At 41.4% G+C, this 14,271-nt stretch overlaps 1 protein-coding gene across 3 annotated transcripts in view; it reads right to left on the reverse strand.

The window, feature by feature from the left end:
* MBOAT1 (membrane bound O-acyltransferase domain containing 1) overlaps nt 1–14,271 on the reverse strand; it is a 108,188-nt gene that overhangs the window by 42,041 nt on the left and 51,876 nt on the right. For 2 of the 3 annotated variants that reach the window (XM_036870428.1, XM_036870427.1), the window contains exons 2-4: nt 8,935–9,080; nt 7,971–8,048; nt 4,142–4,237 (exon numbers count right to left, since the gene is read on the reverse strand). In XM_036870428.1, coding sequence (XP_036726323.1) covers nt 4,142–4,237; nt 7,971–8,048; nt 8,935–9,080 — 320 coding nt within the window. The remainder of the gene's footprint in view (nt 1–4,141; nt 4,238–7,970; nt 8,049–8,934; nt 9,081–14,271) is intronic. The other variant, XM_036870429.1, reaches the window with a different exon arrangement.

A 14,271-nucleotide genomic window follows, 5' to 3' on the forward strand; every position in this document is an offset into this window, starting at 1 on the left:
CTTCTCAAACTCTTCCAAAATATAGCAGAGGGATGAACACTCCCAAACTCATTCTATGAGGCCACCATCACCCTGATACCAAAACCAGACAAAGATGTCACAAAAAAAGAAAACTACAGGCCAATATCGCTGATGAACATAGAGGCAAAAATCCTCAACAAAATACTAGCAAACAGTACCCAACAGCACATTAAAAGGATCATACACCATGATCAAGTGCGGTTTAATCTCAGGAATGCAAGGATTCTTCAATATACACAAATCAATCAATGTGATAAACCATATTAACAAATTGAAGGAGAAAAACCGTATGATCATCTCAATAGATGCAGGAAAAGCTTTTGACAAAATTCAACACCCATTTATGATAAAAACCTTCCAGAAAGTAGGCATAGAGGGAACTTACCTCAACATAATAAGGGCCATATATGACAAACCCACAGCCAACATCATTCTCAATGGTGAAAAACTGAAACCATTTCCTCTAAGATCAGGAACAAGACAAGATTGCCCATTCTCACCACTACTATTCAACATAGTTTTGGAAGTTTTAGCCACAGCAATCAGAGAAGAAAAAGAAATAAAAGGAATCCAAATAGGAAAAGAAGAAGTAAAACTGTCACTGTTTGCAGATGACATGATACTATACATAAAGAATCCTAAAGATGCTACCAGAAAACTACTAGAGCTAATCAATGAATCTGGTAAAGTAGCAGGATACAAAATTGATGCACAGAAGTCTCTTGCATTCCTTTACACTAATGATGAAAAATCTGAAAGAGAAATTAAGGAAACACTCCCATTTACCACTGCAACAAAAAGAATAAAATACCTAGGAATAAACCTACTGAAGGAGACAAAAGACCTGTATGTAGAAAACTATAAGACACTGATGAAAGAAATTAAAGATGATCCAAGCAGATGGATAGATATACCATGTTCTTGGATTGGAAGAATCAATATTGTGAAAATGACTATACTACCCAAAGCAATCTCCAGATTCAGTGCAATCCCTATCAAACTACCAATGGCATTTTTCACAGAACTAGAACAAAAAATTTCACAATTTATATGGAAACACAAAAGACTCCGAATAGCCAAAGCAATCTTGAGAAAGAAAAACAGAGCTGGAGGAATCAGACTCCCTGACTTCAGACTATACTACAAAGCTACAGTAATCAAGTATGGTACTGGCACAAAAAGAGAAATATAGATCAATGGAACAGGATAGAAAGCCCAGAGATAAACCCATGCACATATGGTCACCTTATCTTTGATAAAGGAGGCAAGACTATACAATGGAGAAAAGACAGCCTCTTCAATAAGTGGTGCTGGGAAAACTGGACAGCTACATGTAAAAGAATGAAATTAGAACACTCCCTAGCACCATACACAAAAATAAACTCAAAATGGATTAAAGACCTAAATGTAAGGCCAGACACTATCAAACTCTTACAGGAAAACACAAGCAGAACACTCCATAACATAAATCACAGCAAGATCCTTTTTGACCCACCTCCTAGAGAAATGGAAATAAAAACAAAAATCAACAAGTGAGATCTAATGAAACTTAAAAGCTTTTGCACAGCAAAGGAAACGATAAATAAGACAAAAAGACAACCCTCAGAATGGGAGAATATCTTTATAAATGAAGCAATTGACAAAGGATTAATGTCCAAAATATACAAGCAGCTCATGCAGCTCAATATCAAAAAAACAAACAACCCAATCCAAAAATGGGCAGAAGACCTAAATAGACATTTCTCCAAAGAAGATATACAGATTGGCAACAATCACATGAAAGGATGCTCAACATCACTAATCATTAGAGAAATGCAAATCAAAACTACAATGAGGTATCACTTCACACCAGTCAGAATGGCCATCATCAAAAAATCTACAAACAATAAATGCTGGAGAGGGTGTGGAGAAAACGGAACCCTCTTGCACTGTTGTTGGGAATATAAATTGATACAGCCACTATGGAGAACAGTATGGAGGTTCCTCAAAAAACTAAAAATAGAACTACCATACGACCCAGCAATCCCACTACTGGGCACATACCTTGAGAAAACCATAATTCAAAAATAGTCATGTACCACAATGTTCATTGCAGCTCTATTTACAATAGCCAGGACATGGAAGCAAGCTAAGTGTCCATCGACAGATGAATGGATAAAGAAGATGTGGCACATATATACAATGGAATATTACTCAGCCATAAAAAGAAATGAAATTGAGTTATTTGTAGTGAGGTGGATGGACCTAGAGTCTGTCATACAGAGTGAAGTAAGTCAGAAAGAGAAAAACAAATACCATATGCTAACACATATATATGGAATCTAAAAAAAAAAAAAATGGTTCTGAAGAACCTAGAGGCAGGACAGGAATAAAGACGCAGAGGTAGAGAATGGACTTGAGGACACGGGGAGGGGGAAAGGTAAGCTGGAACGAAGTGAGAGAGTGGCATGGACATATATACACTACCAAACGTAAAATAGATAGCTAGTGGGAAGCAGCCACATAGCACAGGGAGATCAGCTTGGTGCTTTGTGACCACCTAGAGGGGTGGGATAGGGAGGGTGGGAGCGAGATGCAAGAGGGAGGAGATATGGGGATGTATGTATATGTATAGCTGGTTTACTTTGTTATACAGCAGAAACTAACACACCATTGTAAAGCAATTATACTCCCATAAAGATGTTAAAAAATATATTTAAAAAAATCAAGGGATTACAATTAATCCTCTAAAGGACACATGTATGTTATTGTTAAAAATAAAATAAAATTACTTTTAATGCTATAACTTCACGACTATATTGTTATCTTTGTTGCTGCCATAGTTTCCATATTTTGTTAGCAATACACATTGTTAAAAAGTAAAGAAGTTTGTGAACATGTTTCAAAAAAATTGAAAAATTATGCCCTACAATCTGGGAGGAAAGGAATAAAGAAAGGAGGCAATTCAAAGAGAAAAAGGTAAAATTGAAAGGACCGAGGGTAAGAGGAACCGATGCCCAAAAAGCCAGTCTTAGACCAAACTACGGTCATGGAAATCCCAATGCAACAGTTTTTGTGTCCCAAACAACACTTTGCCTTCCGAAGCCTCTTCACAGTGGGACAGTTGCACAACTTGCAAAGTTCACACCAATGGGCAGTAATTTGTAGCTCTTTATTTCATTGACTATTCTCTACCAACTCATCCAATGAAAGGCAATTCAACCTGAGAGGAGAACCCGGGCTCTCCCTGACTCCAGGCTGCCTGCAGAGACCAGAACCAAACTCCTAAGGAAGTAACGTGGATAATATACAATGTGTCATGAGGAGTAGCTCTGCTTTAGTACCCATTCCACAAGATTCATAAAAAGTTGTTCCTAAACGAATACCAACAGAGCAATAGAATTTTCACTGATCCACCGTCGTCTTCACCCAGTGACCAATCAGGAGAGGGGTGGCCCCCAGGTTAAGGCTATGGTAACAGACAAAATTTTTAGAAGAAGTATGGAGACCCCTGCTGTGCCAGGCATTGCCCTTCTCAGCGCTAGAAGTCTGGGGGATCTGGGGAGGGGGCCAGGGCAGCCAGGGGGCACTCAAGGGGCTCAGGGTAGCAGCTATTCATCAGCTAGTATGGAAGAATTTTGTATTATTAACCAGTAAGAGATAAACACCAACTCTGTGTTAAGGGCCTTAGAATAGGGGTTTTAAAAGGCAGACTTTTCCTGTAGAGAGCAAGATTGTAAATATTTTGGCTTTTGTGGGTCATATAATTTCTGTCATAACTACTCAGCTCTACCACTGTAGTGCAAAAGCAGCCAGAGGCAACACATAAATGAGTAAGTGCCTGGGTATGTTCCAGTGTAACTACAAAAACGGGTGGCCGGACAGATATAGCCCATGGGCCATAGTTTGCGACCCCTGCCTAACAACACAGCAGAGCTCACCGTCCTACAGAGCAATCAAATCTTCAACCTCAACCTCATTAGCAGAGTCTTACCAACTGATTGAACGAGCTGCCGATGACTCTTACGTGCATACTTGATCTTTACAGACCCCAAGGGACCGAGTCAAGGGACTCAGCAGTCAAGGGGCTGCTGGACTGAGTCAGCAGTCCAACTGTCCCCACACAAATTAAGATACTCACCCAGAAAAATCTGTAGTGAGAATGCCATAGTGGAAGATGTATATTCGGCTGATGTGGCATATCGTAAGGTAGCCCATCGCTACAAAAAAGGAGTATCTGGAACCAAAAACACAGAGGATCAGATTGTTGTGCACCCACTCAATCAACTTCCTCTTCTTTCTCTCCCTCACCCTCCACATGCAATTAGTCACAAAGTCCTATCTGGTCCCTCTCCATCCCAGCCCATCCCCTCTCCTCACTTTCACACCCACTGCTCTGAGCCCTTCATCTTTTCTCACCTGGACCACTGTAGTAGTTCTCAACTATGGCAGCATAATGGAATCACCTGGGGAGCACCGGGCCCCACCCCCAGATACTCTGATTTCATTGGGATGGGGTGCACCTAGCAGGTATAATCCCAACGTGCAGCCAGAGCTGGGAACCGCTGGCCTGTAAGGTCCTTCGCTCAGATTCTCCTCTTCACAAACCATCCTGTTTACACAATGATCTTCCTAAAATACAAACCATCATCATACTGCCAACCACTCCCTTCCCGAAACACTTTGTTCTCTTGGCTTCCATTCTCCTTGTTTCCTTCCCAGCTCTCTGGTCAATTCTTCCAAGGCTCTTGCTCAGCTCATCTTCCTCCATCGACTCCTTAGGTGTTAGCATTCCCAGTGGTCTGCTTAGGACCCTCCCTGCTGATGCCTGAGGCTTCAATTACCTCCTACTCATGTTCACTTCCCGGTCTCCTTCAGAGACTGGTCCTGACCATCCTATAGTATAAACCCCCAATGCACACACACACACACGCCATTCAGAACATTCATCAACTTGTACACATAAAGATAGGTGATAATCTGATTAACTACTGTCTCCCTTACAAGCCTAAAAGCTCCATGAAAGCAAGGATGGTCACGTGTGTTCCATTCACCACTGCCACCTACTGTGCGTTGAGTGAATAAACAATAAATGAATGTTCCTGGTCTTAAAAGTCTCCAGTGGATCCCACTATCTAATCACATCAAAACTCCTGAACACAGTATCCAAGGTGCTTCGCGTGCTAAGCTCTACTTTTCCTTCTGGACTCATCTCCAGCCACGTTCCATGTCCACCCTGTGTTAAAAGCACAGTGGACTGCTCCCTTTCCACAATTACATCCTGCATTTTCAGGCCAGGAATCTTTCTCCTTCCTCTGCCTGCAACTCTTTGCTCCCTCCTATGGTCTATCTGGAAACTAACTATCTGATGAGGCTCAGCTCCAACGTCACCTGGCATGGTCTTGCTCTATCCATCCCACCCCCACTCGCAACACAATTCACTGCTCCACTGCCTGTATTTCTCTAGTGCTACATGCTAACACATATAATTATAATGTTAAAATCATACGTATGGATCTATTTCCCCAACTCTGAGCTTTCATTTTTCTCCATCTCGGGAAAAAAATCTGTATCCTATAGAGTTGTGCTAGAAAGAATATATTAGCAATAATGATAGGAAATATTAAGTGTAATAGTATATTAAGTGATATACTAAATAAGAGTCTATAGAGCAAAATAATGAAACATAATATATTTATGAGTGCTCAGCCTAGCATCTGGCACCAAGCAAGTACTCCAAAATTGGAAACTGCATCACCAAGTTCCCACATGAGGCCTTCCATCCCAGGAGATACTATATTCTGTTCCAGTTGGTTCATATGAGGTAAGTGACCACCTGTGATTTCTGCCCAACAGAGTGGCTTGGGAAGGAAACAGAAACGGTACCCCAAGAACTCTCTAGATAAATCCTGAATAACAACAATCAGTCCTGAAATGGGTTAGTTCCACATAGCTGCAAATATTAACTGTCCCCTCCTATTCCCAGCTATGCATAGGACAGGACTCATAACTCGGTGAAAGGAAGAGGAAAACAATTCACAAAGAACACAGAAATCCTGGTCTTGAAGAGAACTTAAGCTCAAACCACCACAAACCCTACATTTCATAGGCAGGAAACCTGACATGCAAAGAAGCTGCCTGGCTTTTCCAAACCCACACTGCTGGAAAGAGCCAGGTTTCCTGACTCCAGCTTCGTTTTCTTTCCCAGAGGCAATAGGAAACAACTTCCATCCATCGGGAAATGTGAACCACTCCCTATTTCTGCAGTATTGGCAACCACACAAGCAACGAAAGAGGGGAAGAACTTGTTCTGGCATTTTTTCTTTGCGGTCTTATGACATGGCTCTCTGCTACCACAACATTATTTTGGGGAAACAGTCAGAGCCTGTCTGTAAAGGTCTCTGCCAAAGCTGGAAGATTCCACTCCTGGCCGGAGACTAACACAGAGAACCTGGAAATGCAGCTTGACCCTCTGCAAAACAGACTGCACCTCACCAACATCACATAAGTGTGGGGAAAGCTGACAAATTACAACTGGTAAGGTAGTTGGAAATGTGCTCTAGAGATGCAACAACACTTTTATAAATCATTTAATTGCTTCCAACATCAAGTGCAGGAAAAGCCAGGCATCTTTACCTCTCAGTGAAAAAAGCATTTTGTCATAATACGAAGCATTTCCAAAACCCATTCGTACCAAATTATAGAAATACGGATTTCCTATTTCCCTTCTGAAGGAATGACTCTATCCCCTTCAAGGAGGGCACTTAGAAGAGAGATGATTAGAATTCAAATTTCCAGAGCTCCTTTGAATACAAAGTTGAATGACTATCCAAGTTAAAAGCAGGCAAAAATAATTTCCCTTACAAATCAGAAATTTATTGGAAGTAATTACAAGATTATACACTCAAAAATTAAATTACAGTACTTTTAAGAAGGAAAACAATTGTGCTAATAGTCTTATTAATCAAAGAACTTTCTGAGGCTGAAATAAGGCATCTGCTTTTTAAGAGAAGCCATCAGAAAGGAAGCCATAGAAGGGTGAAGCTCTTTTCAAGTATATTCAGTCATTCCATAAATATTTATTGAGCCTTTATTTGTGCCAGGTATTGTTCTAGGCTCTGAGGCTATAACAGTGAACAGGAGAGAAAAGTCTTTGTTCCCACAGAGCTTCCATTCCAGTGTTACTGAGAGGCTGAATTATTTCTGAGGTTTCAGAAAGACCATGGGAAACAGAGACAGTGCAAAACAGCTATTCCAGGTATCTACCTGGATTGTTCAAGCGTGTAGCCTTCAAGGGAGAATTAAATTACTTCTGCACTTTGAAGTCAAAATAGCATAGTAAGAATATTTCTTCCTTTTTTTAAAAACACTTATTGGACATATGTAAAGTATACAAAATTTTTGACCTATTTCATACTCAGAAAACCTCAGCCAAGTTCAAGATAACAGACATATCCATCACCCCCCAGGTTGCTTCATGCCTCTTGTGGTTCCTTTCACGTCTCCCTGAGCCATCTCACCCCTGGTTACCTCTGATCTGATTTCTGTCACTACAGATTAGCTTGCATTTTTGAGAACAGAATTTGTGGGTCCTCCTTCATTCAGCATACTGATTTTGAGATTGATCCATGGCATTGTGTGTAGCAATCATTCATTCTTTTCTATTGCTGAGTAGTATTCCAGAGTGTGACCATCTGGGTTGCTTCCAGGTTGGTGCTATCACAAATGAGGCTGCCTAATTCTGACAAACTCTCTTTCACCTGAGTCCCAATTCACATCACACTTTTTTTCCGTAAAGCTTTCTCTGAAGACTCCTAGCATTTAAGGTTTCCCATCCCTCCTTTCTGATATCCCAGAGCACTTAGGATACGCCACATGTGGCAAATGGGGAGGGCATCCCTTCATCCTAGAAATATATTTCAAAGATCATGAAAAGCCTCACCTTGCATCATTCATTCCCAGGGTCTTACCTGTGAACATTGGATGCGCTTGCAGTGACCATGATTCCATAGCACATTAACACCAGCACAAAAAGATGCACAGAGTACCTGTAGAACATCATGGGGAGGAAAGGGAAACACTGAATATATTTCATATTAACATACCTCTTGGCCACCCACACTGCACCTCCACCTCCACTCCCACAAAAAAGCAAGTGATCAGTTACCCCATGTTTATGTAGGAGAAAATAAATCAAGTATTTTCGTTCTGTGTAATTAAGATACTGTATGACACTAGGAAGGCATGACATAGTCTGCCAACTGCAGTGAAGAGAGTTCTTTCTTTCAATTTTAAAGTATCAAGACCAAAACTGAGCTGCCCCAGATACCAAAATACTCATCATCCTTTCTCAAATTTTCATTGAAGGAGGAAGAGCCATAATCTACTACCCTGAACAAAGTCACAAATTCCCTTAAGTTGTACTTCTAGAAATGTTCATTCCTAAAACTTCTTCCCCAAGAAGTACCCCTCCCAAGGGATTTGCCCAGCTTTCCTAGTAGAGAAAGTCTTAGACCACAGGCTTTCTCTGTTAAAGAATGACACATTCCCTAACACCAGCACGAAAACTATTGTTCTACTCTAAATGCAGGATTAACACCAGTATCTCTAGCAGTGATGCAAGAAAAACACCAATATCTACAACAGTTAGGAAAGGTCCCTCGTTGGGAAAATTAAACCTTAGAACATTCCATTTACATGACCCAGGGTGAGATCAGCAGAAGTCTTAATTTTAAGAAAAGTTCACTGAATTGATTTCTAATAGAGTCCGTTTATTGGTTCCAGTTTCTTACAGTAAATGGAGATTACTCAACATCCCCAACATTTTAGAATACGAGTAAATATCATTTTTTTTCCCTTAGTGCCTGGGAAATGCCAAGAATATCGCTACAAAACCAAATGATAAATATTAGAATTCAAGAGGCTCATACTCACCAGCCAAAACAAAAGATGACAAAATAGATGCCAAAAATGGTGGCAAACGCATGCCGGACATCAGGACTGGTTTTACCAGGACTCAAGTAGCTGCGGAACCAGAAAGCAGCAAACAAAGCAAAGAGCTGGCATGTCACAAAATTCACCTGTATGGGAAAAAAAAGAGAGAATCGAGACTTTTACTGTTTGGCCTGTGTGTGAGTTTTCCCTACTTCTTTCAGATTCTACGTCAAGGTGCATCTCAGACTTGGATGTTTTCCTCAGTAGAGCATTCGTTTGGAGGAGGTGCGAGAGACTGAAAAGATAACCATACCCTCATCTGGTATAAGAAGTGACAAACCCAAAACTTTCTTCTCCAATCTCTGAGACTAGCCAAAGCTGCTTTCCCACCAACAAACCGGAGACTTTCTATTGGAAGGGGCCTTATCAGACTGTGAGATCACTTTGCTGGGTGTCTTCCCCTCCCCCACCACCCAGCGTTATGTTCTTCTCGAGATGCAGATGAATCAAATCCATGAGGCTTCCCTCATTGGTACCTCAGCAAACAAATGCTTCTCCAAAACAATCATCAGCTGTTTTCTGAGTCTAATTTTTCTCATTTTAAATTAACACGAAATAAGCAAGAACATTGCTCAAATCCAAGGTGCACCACTAAAGACCCACAAAGTAAGAACCAGCCCTGCACTGAACTTTCAACACCAAAACTATCCAGTTATGCAAAATAGGCACCACATCTCCTTAGAAAAATCTCAGTGATCTCTCTCTCAAAAATATTTTACCTAAAAGAAACTAAAATAATTCCCCAATACCCTTAGAAAAGATCAGCTGATTTAACACAAAACCAAAATACATTAAGTGGTTTAACCATTAATTAACATTGGAAAAGCGGTTTAAGCTTTTCAGAGTATTCAGAATGAAAACTTCGGTATCAATTTGCTTTTAGAACGGACGGAGGATATGAGTATCTGAATAAACCCTCAACTTCAGCCTCGAGAGTTTTTCATGCTACAAAAAACTGCGGCTGTTAGTGAAATTCATCAGGGTTTGCTCCAAGGTAGGGCTGGAAGTAGCCCACGTCAGCTCCACCCAAGCTCATTTGTTTTCCCAATAACAAGAATACTTTAAACTCCTTACAATTCATAGAAAATAACACTTGCAGAGAGTTTTTTGTTTTTAAAGTTGACTGTGCTGAGTTTCCCCTCTATTTGGAGATCACTCTTCACCAGTCTTTCCAAAAACTTATTCCTACTACTGCCCATGCTCAATTTCTACCTTCAAAGACAGGAGGTGAACAGGGATCCTATCCTGCATGATGTGGTCATATCTCTTTATAGCCGAAATGCACAACCAACAACACACACACACACACAAACACATACACACATAGAAAAATAACTGTCTTAGCAAGGTTCAGAATGTAAAGGAATTGGCAACTAGAAAGTCAAAGTTATGATTATTTGTAGACGATCAGTCACACGTTCTTTCATTCTCTCAGCCTGCAGACCAGCCCACGGCGAGAGCAGAACATAGTTACTCAGAAGAGCAAGCAAGGGGAAATTTGCTCCATTCTTTTTGGCTGGCCAGTAATTACTGAGCATCCTTGTACGTGAAGAATGGTTCAGGGGCTAGAGCAGCAGTTCTCAAGAGTATGGTCTCCAGACCAGCAGTAGCAGGATCACCTGGAAACTTGTTAGAAATGCACACTCTCCGGCCCCGCCCAGACCTACTAAATGAGACATTCCCAGAGTGCGCCCAGCAATCTGTGTTTTATCAGGCCCCCCAAGTGATTGTGATGCACACTCAAGTTTGAGAGCCAATAGGACAGAGGAGAAAAAAGGCATGATCGCTGCCTTCAGGAGTTTATAATCTAACTGGCAAGAGAACACAAATAACCTACAAGTAATTGTAAAGTAACATTAACATTGTGTGCCTTTAGATCCGAAGTAAATGACAAGAAGTTCATGCTTAAGGAGGGATGAGATTCAGGCAGACAATCAGGAAAACTGTTGAAACTGGTGAAAATTGAGGGATGTTACGAACATTAAAAAATTAAAAAATAATGCCTGGGTCCTATCCTCAACCATTCTGATTTATCTGGCCTGTCGTCAGGCCTTTTCTAAGTGTTCAGGTGATTCTAATATGCAGGCAGGATGGCGACCTCCTAGACTAGAAGTATAAAGAGAGAGACCTACAGAGGCACCCATTAGGAGCTGGGCTTTCCCAGAATGAAAAACACAAATACAGGACAGGGAGGTGGGACCGTGCAAGCTTGAGGCAAGGATGAAGTGGAAGAGATTTAAGAGTGATCAAAGCCTGACTGCCATCACTCAGCCAACCCAGGGCTCCTCAGGTCTCCTGAGCTGGGCTGGTCGTCTTCAAGACCCCTTCAAACATATCTCCAAGGAAGAGAGGGCCTCACTGTGGGAAAACTACATCTAATCTTGTCACCCCAGCAATTGAAAAGGAGAAAGAGAAGACTCACGTGGCCATTGAAGCAAACTGCCATTATTTAGTCACCATAATGTCATATGTAACCAACTGAATGCCCTAGTCCTGACACTAAAAAGCCAACTTGGGGCTTCCCTGGTGGCGCAGTGGTTGAGAATCTGCCTGCCAATGCAGGGGACACAGGTTCGAGCCCTGGTCTGGGAAGATCCCACATGCCGCGGAGCAACTAGGCCCGTGAGCCACAACTACTGAGCCTGCGCGTCTGGAGCCTGTGCTCCGCAACAAGAGAGGCCGCAATAGTGAGAGGCCCGCGCACCGCGATGAAGAGTGGCCCCCGCTTGCCGCAACTGGAGAAAGCCCTCGCACAGAAACGAAGACCCAACACAACCAAAATAAATAAATAAATAATTAAAGGTGCTAATAATTTTTAAAAAAAAAGAAGAGGAGCTTTACATGCTCTGGGTTTCAATTTCCTTTTATGAACTGGTCTCTAATGCCTCTTCCAGCTCTAATGGTCTCTGATTCCATACATATCTAACCAGAATCTTTTCCCTTAACTGTTCATGGTAAATGCGCAAATGCAACACTTCAATATGGATTAAAAGCCTTCCCCTATATACAAACACAACACACTCCCCCAGCCTCTTCCCAGGAGTAAGTCACAGATGGCTAGCTGAGGGTTCAGGGCAAACTGTTCCAAGGTAAAAGTAGAAATACACAATAGCAGCACTTGGTTCTCGCAGAATTGCTTTTCAATTACCAGAGGTACATCTTAAAAGGTACAGGCTGAACCACAAGTAGACACCACTTCACACCATTAGGATGGTAATTATTTTAAAGACAAAATAATGAGCATTGGCAAGGATGTGGAGAAATTAGAACCCTTGTGCACTGCTGGTGGGAATGTAAAATGGTGCAGCTGCCATGGAAAACAGTGGTTCTTCAAAAAATTAAAAATATAATTACATACAATCCGGCAATTCCACTCCTGAGTATATACCCAAAAGAACTGAAAGCAGGGTCTTGAAGACATATTTGCCCACCATGTTTATAGCAGTATTAACCACAATAGCCAAAATGTGGAAACAACCCAAATGTCTATAAACAGTTGAAGGGATAAACAAAATGTGGTATATAGACATACAGTGGAATATTATTCAGCCTTAAAATGGGGAAAATTCTGACACATGCTTCAACATGGATGAACCTTGAAGATATTATGCTAAGTGAAATCATCCAGACACAGAAGGACAAATATCTAATTCCACTTATATGAGGTACCTAGAAGAGTAAAATTCATCAAGACTGAAAGTAGAATAGTGGTTGCCAGGGACTGAGGAGTGGAGAGATGGATGGTGGTCATGGTTTCATAACAACGTGAATGCACTTAATGCCACTGAACTGCGCTATATGCTTAAAAATGGGTAAAGTGGAAAATTTTACATTATGTATATTTTACTACGGTTTTTAAAAATGTACAGGCTGGAGCACAATACCAATTTCTTTGTGTTTCCTAGTTCATATCAATACTGGTAGCTGGTAGGAACTATGACCATCTCTGCAGCCAAGAGTGGCTAGCTGCCGTGACAACAATTCGTATAGGAACATACTTAGATCTTTGTTCCCTTCCTCTCTAATGGACTAACAAAATTGGAGACATTATATTTTAAAAATATATCCCAAAATGGGTTTGATTTAATGTATGGGATCTACTTCCAAACAATCTTGAGGGGATGGGAAGAGTGGAGTGAGCATAGATCCGTGGTCCTCAGCTAGGGATGAACTGCTCCCCAGGGGACACTTTTGGTTGTCATAATCAGAAAGGGGGTGGGGGGTTGGTGCTACTGGCATCTAGTAGGTAGAGGCCAGGGATACTGCTAAACATCCTGCAAGGCACAGGGCAGCCTCCCACACAAAGAATTTTCCAGTCCAAAATGTCAGTAGTGCCAAGGTTAAGAACTCCTGGTATAGATGAAACAAGATTGGCCATGAGCTTCAAACTGTTGAGGCTGAGGGCTGGGCACATGAAAAGTTCACTCTACTCATCTCTCCACTTTCACATATTTTTGCCCTTTTCCCTAATAAACAGGTTTTTAAAACTACACAACTCTGGAAAGCAAATCACTGGCCCGAGATGATACAGAGTTTAAACCCTAGTGATTCCAAGTAGTTGAAACGGAAGTCTCTTTATCCACATCAGAGAAACAGCTAAGTTAGTGAGGGTATATACGTAAGTATAGAAAAAAACCAAAACAATAAAGGGATGATGCCTTCCTAAACAGGAAAAGAACCACCTTTTATGAAATGATCAAACTCCTGAAAGAAGAGAACCAAATTATACCAAATGCAAGAGAAAAGGATTTCCCGTCAATAATAATCAAATTAAGTACTTGTGGCCTCCCAGCCCATGACCAGCAACAGAACCAGCGGTTACCAGCAGAGGCAGACTACTGGGCTGCAAGACCCAGCTTCACCACTTACTGGTTGAAGAGCTACAAAGCTCACTTCGTCTTGGCTCCTGGTTCATGTGATGGAGGCAGTAACAGTATTACTACTTCTCAGGTTGTTTTGAGGGCTAAAGAAGTTAATGTAGAAAATCACTGGAAACAGTCCTGGCACTGACAGGCACTTGCTATTAATATTATTCTATATCCACTAAGTTAACACAAAAATTGTGCACAGATTAAACTCAATATGCGGTCACCACTGTTGGGCTGTTAAGAATCGGCTTCCCCAGTCTCCTCCCTGCTGCTCTTGGACTGATGCCCTTTCCCACCCATCATTCAGGCAGCTGCCTGAGTCTTCCACGTACCCATTCTTCCACAGGGAGAGGCAATGCAGCCTAGGACGAAAGAGTCAACCCCTGGGTTTTCCAGTTCCTGATTAGAG

The sequence above is a fragment of the Balaenoptera musculus genome, chromosome 11 (genome assembly GCF_009873245.2).
Source record: "Balaenoptera musculus isolate JJ_BM4_2016_0621 chromosome 11, mBalMus1.pri.v3, whole genome shotgun sequence".
In the NCBI taxonomy this organism is placed as follows: Eukaryota; Metazoa; Chordata; class Mammalia; order Artiodactyla; family Balaenopteridae; genus Balaenoptera; species Balaenoptera musculus.